The sequence below is a fragment of the Amborella trichopoda genome, chromosome 13 (genome assembly GCF_054954075.1).
Source record: "Amborella trichopoda isolate Santa Cruz 75 chromosome 13, AtrichopodaSantaCruz75HAP2 v2.0, whole genome shotgun sequence".
Lineage (NCBI taxonomy): Eukaryota > Viridiplantae > Streptophyta > Magnoliopsida > Amborellales > Amborellaceae > Amborella > Amborella trichopoda.
The window spans coordinates 2,373,472-2,381,241 of record NC_142348.1 but is presented as its reverse complement, the minus strand read 5'-3'; the positions used below and the strand labels follow the sequence as shown (position 1 = coordinate 2,381,241).

The 7,770-nt window shown below is 34.8% G+C and overlaps 1 protein-coding gene across 14 annotated transcripts; it reads left to right on the top strand.

The window, feature by feature from the left end:
• Nucleotides 1–6,646, top strand: LOC18428255 (alpha/beta-Hydrolases superfamily protein). Of its 14 annotated transcripts, none has more exons than XM_011622884.3 (10): nucleotides 1–478; nucleotides 1,109–1,176; nucleotides 1,960–2,030; nucleotides 2,260–2,505; nucleotides 3,177–3,340; nucleotides 3,461–3,516; nucleotides 4,525–4,577; nucleotides 4,680–4,797; nucleotides 5,808–5,905; nucleotides 6,234–6,646. In XM_011622884.3, exons 1-10 carry the CDS (start codon nucleotides 351–353, stop codon nucleotides 6,303–6,305), a joined length of 1,074 nt encoding a protein of 357 aa, XP_011621186.1. In that variant the 5' UTR covers nucleotides 1–350; the 3' UTR covers nucleotides 6,306–6,646. The 14 variants fall into 14 exon arrangements, 6 of the variants coding, with proteins under 6 accessions (XP_011621186.1, XP_020519246.1, XP_088712302.1 ...); XR_016047940.1 differs by having other exon boundaries at nucleotides 5–478; nucleotides 5,740–5,905; XR_016047943.1 differs by having other exon boundaries at nucleotides 127–478; nucleotides 4,534–4,577; nucleotides 4,675–4,797.
• The last annotated feature ends 1,124 nt before the right edge of the window (nucleotides 6,647–7,770 follow it).

Sequence of the window (7,770 nt, the reverse complement as noted above, 5' to 3'; positions counted from 1 at the left end):
AGGATTTCCACGTGTACATTCGTGATGCTTTACCTGGATAGCTCGTTCAAATATCAACCGTTCGATTCATAACATACGTTTCAGCGATCCCGCACGTGCCAAAGTTCGGTTACCTATAAATAGTCTTCGACGCTTCTGTTTCCCCACTTTTTATTTTTTAATCGTATTTTATTTTTTACATATTTGTCCTGAAAAATACCAGAAATTCTCTGCAACATCTTGTCTGTCACCCTTTTCCATCATTAAATTGTAATTTTTAGAATAAGAATAAAAATTCACCGAGCAAAAAAGAAAAGTTAGGATTAGGGTTTTTTTTTTGTGATTTGATCAAAGGAATGCTCTGATAATCGATGGATTCCTTCGCTTCAAATGACAATGTTCAATCTATTTCCATTAATGCCGGTGAAGACGTATGGAGCTCCGCCGCTTCTTCTGCTCCAGATCACCTCGTAATCATGGTTAATGGCATATTAGGCAGGTGATTACGATTCTGTCGCTTCTCTGCTTAACTACATTTTACAGTTTTTTTTTTTTTTTAATGTTTTTTTTATTATGTTTTATTCGGTTTTAGGATCGACGTTTTGATTTTTTATTATTGTGGCAGTGTAATTGTTGATTTTGTGGTTTTCTTTTGTTTATTTTTTGGCTTTAATTTTAATTTTTTACTGAATATTGCTTAATTTTGGAATTAGGATGCACGTTGTGGAATGATACGGAGGTTTTTATGAAAAGGAAAATGATTGTGAGAAAATTGGTGTCTATTGGTTATTAATTTATTATTCATGGACGAATCAGGCTTTGGTTCAAAGTCATGCTGATCCTGTGATGGAAACCTGATCATAACTTGGGGAAAAAAAAAATCCATCTTTCTAATTCATCTTCTTTATTTGTCTCCTTTCTGAGAGCTTCTTATTGATCTCACCAGGAATTCTTGAAATATGGTACGCTATGTCATTTCAAGGTTTTTTGCTGATAAATTAATGGAACTTTTAAATGGGGTTCTATTTATCTTGTTCCAGCAACAGATTTTTCAATTTCTATATGTTTTCATATTCTTGATTACCTTATGATGTTATCTCATTCTGAGTTTCCTTCTGTTTCTTTGCAGTGAAGCTGACTGGAAATTTGCTGCTGAGCAATTTGTGAGGACTCTTCCTGATAAAGTGTTTGTTCATTGTAAGTCTTATTTCTTCAATTATTTCGTTTGGTTCGCATTCTTATATTTTCTTTGATCATTATAGTGGTCACATTTTTTTTCTTTTGAAAGTTTACTGTTTTCCATTAATTTTCAAAATGAATGTACAAGTATGTTCCGTGTCTGAAAATGAGCGGTTGTTATAGTGTCTTTATAGCGGTCATATTTTTTGGATTGAATTTCATTTAATTGGTTAATTGTTCTTTCTAATCATTACTTAGTGGCAACTTCCTTTATTTTGTAAATTATGCAAAAAAATCCCATTACAGTTTGTCTTGATAGAAGAGAAAATGATGCTTATGGAAACAAAATATAGAATTAAAAGTGGTTGATGGTACTTCTTATATGTCTTTGCTAACCGTGTTGTGTGAGTCGCATATAGGCTATCAAACACTTCGAATTTACTCATTAAAATAAAAGGGTGATATCTTTCCCTTGATATTATTTTGAAGCTCTCTTATTGAGGAGATTATTTTTTGCAGTAAGTTGGGCTTTAATGTCTACCAGATAATCTTTCTATGTAATTCGTGCTCCCCATGGGGAAATTCCATGATGCATTGCTCAGAAAATTTGGTGTTTGGTAGTGACGAATTGGGGTAGTTAGATTTTCTGCCATCTTGAGAGTGATTGGGGTCAATATCTGATCACCTCTCTTTCTCATGAAACGGAACTCTATACTTTCGAAGCATGCTGCATGTATTAACTTTTCTGTAGAAGATATTTTTCGCTATGTAAGCGTTGGTTGACAAATGTGATTTGTGCAGGTAGTGAGCGAAATGTGTATAAGCTTACATTAGATGGAGTTGATGTAATGGGAGAACGGTTAGCAGAGGAGGTAAGCTTTACCCTTTCAACACGTAACCACAACACATTAGAGTTGAACAGTACATATACATTTCTTTTCATGTTATGCTAAAATTTCATATATGGTTTGTGAAACTTTAACCTTTAAAGAATAATGTGATGTGAATGTTACCAAAATGACAATTTGAATGCCATTTTACAGACCTAAACTTGGTTTATATTTGAAAATTTGACAAAATTGGACCACTAATGAACTCTAGGTTGAAGAAGTTATACGACGAAAGAGTGATGTCCGGAAGATTTCTTTCATTGCCCATTCGGTGGGAGGATTGGTTGCAAGATATGCTATTGGGAAACTGTACAGGCTTCCTCAGAAAAGGGAAACCAAAGATGATTCGATCAATGGTTCAGGTGATGATGTTTCAAGGGGTACAATATGTGGCCTGGAGGCTATGAACTTTATAACTGTTGCAACTCCTCATCTTGGTTCAAGGGGAAATAAGCAGGTATGTGTTGTATATTAATTTCAGACTAAACATGATTTTAATTTGCCCTGCAGTCTATTTTTAGATATGAATAAGAAGGTGAACTTTGTGATGACTAACCATAAGCCTAACATTTTCGCAATTGCTGCTAATTTCAACGTTTAGTGAATATCTGATAAATCTTAAAGAGGATTCTGAAAGAAGTACCTAATAGTTCTATAGGTAAGATTCTCCTTGTCTAGTCAGGAGAAAAAAGAGAGTAAAGGAAATGGATCGATCATCTCAAGCAGAAACTGTAAACGTTGTTTCCTGATTAGTATTTTGGTCTAAACGAGAATGTGAAAAGCAACTATTACTCTTCCCTCTATCCATTGCTTTTGTTTATGTATCAACATAAAATATACCTGAGCGGGATCTGTTTTGATAGATTTCAGTCACATATTCAAGCATTCTTCTTCTTCTTTCTCTCTCTGCAATGGTTTTCTATTTATGGTGGATTATTGGATATAAATAAATGCTTCATCATGGCCCTTGACTTGAACACAATACTGCTAGATCTTCATCCATTTGCTTGTACGATCCATATATCATATGTGAGATATGAATGTCATTTTTTTGTTAGTGTTTTGAGGACTATACCATAAAATTGCAGGCTTTTGTCCTCATTTTTGGTCCTGTCATTATTGTTTCAGGTTCCATTTCTTTTAGGTTTGCCTTTCATGGAGAAAACAGCTTGTTATGTGATTCACTGGATATTTGGGAGAACTGGTCGGCATCTGTTTCTCACTGATAATGATGATGGGAAACCTCCACTGCTAAAGCGCATGATGTTTGACTGTGGTGATTTGCGTTTTATGTATGCTTGAATGCAATCCCTTTGTATCAAGTGCCTTTGTGCTGTACATTGTGTGTGACTATTTTGACTTTCCCCTTACTCTGAAACATGAACTCTTGATACTTTTTTTTTATAATGTAGTTCTGCATTGCGAGCATTCAGACGGCGAGTGGCATATGCGAATGTTGCCTATGATCGTATCCTTTTTTCATGTTCTTGTTTTATCCTTTTTTCATGTTCTTGTTTTTAGTTTCATTATGCGAAAGATATGCCTACATTGTTGCTGTATTCTCAAACCATTTATTTGTATAAATATTACAGATATCATAGATGCACCACGGTTTTCTTCTTATGCTTTTATTTGCCAAACAAATGAGATGCATGCATGAATGAATTATATATTTTAGGAAAATTATCAGAGACATTTCTTTTGTTTTTTGGATATTGCCAAAATACCTAAATCTCCATTTATTTATGCTCATACCCATTTCTACCTTTTTTTTGTTAATGATGTATTTGCCCTCATTAAGGATCTATCACATTCGTAGTGTTACAAAGCACCACGAAATCTAACATATCCTTAACACCAAAAAGACCAAGGATGTATTAGTGCCACATACCTATCCGTGGTGCTTTGTCACGCTCTTTAAAACCCACATGCACTCTTTCACTCTATTGGTTCTTTCGTCTTTGGGCCATGCTTCTTAAAAGGGCATTACAATTTCAAAACCACACGAGCGCCCGGGTGGGTTTAAAAGACTTGATAAAGTACGACGGATCTATTAGATCCATGGTGCTTTGTGGCGCCGCATATGTAATGGGTCCGTGGTGCTAAAAAGCACCACAGATCTAATACATCCATGGGGCTTTTGGCATTGTGGATATGTTGTATCCATGCCACTTTGCAACACTATGGATGTAATTGATCCGTAATAAGTGCAAATACGCCATTAACAAAGAAAAACTAAAAAGGCAAAAATGGGTATGAGTGTAGATAAATGGAGATTTGGGTATTTTGGTAATATCCAAAAATTAAAGGAATATTTATGATAGTTTCCCTATATTTTAATTATATAAGTACAGTGCATTATGTTTCCATGTTAGTGGAATCTTCATCTCTTTTTGTTGTTATTTGGTAACATCGGCCATTATCTTAACCTAATGATAGACTAGGATTCACAGAAATTTCCTCAACTGTAGTTAAGATATAGTAGGCTGGAGAACATCATCAATCAGACGGAACTATGAATTGCCAAAGGTACTGGTTTAGCTTTTTAAATTCTTTTCTCTTCTAGTTTTTCTAGTTTAATTTGAATTCAGTGTTGCACACCTGATGGGTCATTTTTGTTTGAAAGTTTAGTGGGAGAATTCTTTAAGCGAGAGATATCCACATATTGTACATGAAGAGAAGCCAACAGATGCAGATCCTCAACCTAGACCTATTATGAAGAAAGATGATGGCTCCAACACTCTAGAAGGTCGGTCTGTTTCTCTCATTTTGTTTTTGAATTCATCAAGCTATTCATTCATATAAATTTTGTCTTCACTATTTAACTTTGTTTTAATTGTTTGAACTAGTTGGTGCTTACTGAAGGTTCATAAGTGCTTACTGAAGGTTCAACTTGTATGATTGTGTGCTTTCTATATTTATATGGTTGGGTGTAGTTTTCTTTTTATCTTGTTACCTATGTTACCCATCATTTTTGCTGAAGTGTCACGCGCATGTGTGGCCACTTTAAGATATGGGCATATCAATAAACAAGAGTTTTAACCCGAGGCATCCTGCACTAACTTCATGTGGTCTACTACTGCATTACTTGCATCTACATATAAAAATTATTTTATATACACATTAGAAGTGTCTCAAACCGGTCTAGGTGACTTAGCTTGTTAGGCATGCACTGCAAATCATTCATATTGGAAGAATAATTAGAAGTTTAAGTTTGTCGTGTTCAAAGAGTGTTGTGTAGTGTTAGTTGAGCTCCTTGCAGAGCAATACTATATGGTATTACAATACTATGCTTCCATTCAAATTTGATGAACCAAACCACTGCATCTTCAGATTTTACAAGCTGTCTTACCCGCTTTTGATAATTGTTACTGTAACAAGCTTTCAATTCACTTATTTCACAATCCAGAAATTTATAGTTTGACCTCAGGGTAGATAATTTGATTAACCATGGTAGGAACAGTTGTATATTATTGACCCAAGAAGAAAAACGTGCATTAACTTGAGGATGTAGACTGAATTGTATGCTCTCTCTCTCTCTCTCTCTCCAATGCAGACCAATACATGTAGCTCATTTTGGAAAGCAACTATTGTCTCACTCTTTCTAATTGGACTGAATTGAATGTGCTCTCTCTCTCTTTCTCTCTCTCTCTCTCTCTCTCTCTCTCTCTTTCTCTCCCTTCAAATGCAGACCAACAGATGTAGCTCATTTTGGAAGCAACTACTGTCTCTCACTCTTGCTAATTTTCCATTTTCCAGAAGAGCTGGTGACAGGGCTGAATAGTGTAAGCTGGGAGAGAATTGATGTTAGTTTCCATCAAAGCAAGCAAAGATATGCAGCACACAGTGTTATTCAGGTCTCTCTCTCTCTACTTTTCTTTTCACTTTTCAGGAAAGTTACAATAAGACCATTCACCTATGGATAAGGTCACCAATGTGAAATTGAATAATTTTAAGTGTGCATTCAAAATTCAAATAAAATTTTTTCAAACTCTGCAACACATCATTAACTACGTGATTTCACATCTGAAGGCTAGGAGTTGTGACCTTATACCAAACATCAACAGTGTTATAGTGACATTCCCTTTCTCCTATTTTAACATTTATATTGCAAAACCCTATTAAAAAAACATTTATATTGTGGAAAATTTGGTTTGCGATTGATATGGTGGTCGAAATTTACAGGTCAAAAATCACTTTTCACACTTCGAGGGTGCCGATGTCATTCTTCATATGATCGACAATTTCATTACATAGTAAGGAGAAAATCTGATTATATTGAAAATGGTGTTTTTTCAAGGAGAAATTATTTACAATCTCCACCGCAAATGGAGCTGCTTATTTCAGCTCAGATAAGTTTGTTGAATGACCGGGAGGGGAGCATATCTGATGATTCTACAGGGTACTCATCATATTTTTATTTTAAGAAATTTTCATTTCTTAATTTTTTTATTGTTCATAATGAAGGTGAAGGTCTCCCATAGCCCTTCTTAAGAAGAGCTGGTGAGTGGGGTTGTTTTTAATTAAAAATGAGAATGTGTAATATGTTACTTGAAGCTTAGAGGATAGTATTCTTTAATCACTAAGTTTAATAGAAATTGCTCCCTCTCCCCCCGCCCTCCCCCCCCCCCCCCTCCCCACCCCACCCCACCCCACCCCACCCCACCCCACCCCACCCCATCCCATTTGTCTTTCTTGTTCTCGCTACTTATTCTTTAAGGTCCGTTTGGGTACCCAGATTAGACTATCTGGGGATAGGCTTATATTGGAATTGGCTTCTCCTGGAATCGGTCTCTCCTTGAGATAAGACTGTTTGTTGTTTGGATAACACCTGATAAGAAACATAGATATGCCTGTCTATTGTTTGGATTGCCTGGAATAAGTGAATCTATAAAAATTCAATTGCAGTTTTTATATTATTACTGTACAATTAATTTTATAATAATTATTTCCACACATTCATTTCAAACTTGAAATTATTATTTTTGAACTATGGTGAAATCCTTATTTTTTTTATTGTTCCTTCCATTGTATCATATATATATATATATATATATATATTCCATTGAAAATATTTTTTTATTGTTCCTTCCAATGCCTATAGGTGAAATAAACAGTGATTTCGCCTATGCTCATCACTGTCTAAAGTTCATCTCACGGTCACGATTGTTAGGTAGTGTTTCAATTTTCATTTTTTTTCTATAAATTTTAATGATTTGAAATTTGGAACATGTGTACATCTCAGTGAGGTACACTTAATAAAAATATGAAACAAATATTTTACAAAATATAAATTGACCCCAATACCCTTGTAAAATTTCAGGGGTATTTTGATCCATTTATATTTTTCAAATTATTTTTTTATATTTTAATTAGATCATTCTATTTTTTATGAACATGCGCTTTAAATTTTAGATCATTCCGATTTGTAGAAAAAAAATGAAAAATGAAATACTACCGTACAGTTATGATCATGCGATGAACTTTGGACGGTAATGAGCATAGGATAAATCACTGTTCATTTTTGCCTATCGACGTTGCGTAGTGTTTTAAGTGTATTTGTTAGTTCTAGGGTTTGCAATTGTCCGGGATTGGGGCAAGGCAGCCTTAGCTCGATCCCGTCTAGGTTATCGGGCTGAAGTGACCTTGGGCTTGTTTAGGCGGAGCCTAATTTTTTTAAAAAAAGAGTAAACAAAAGAAATGAAGATATAGGATTGGGCCG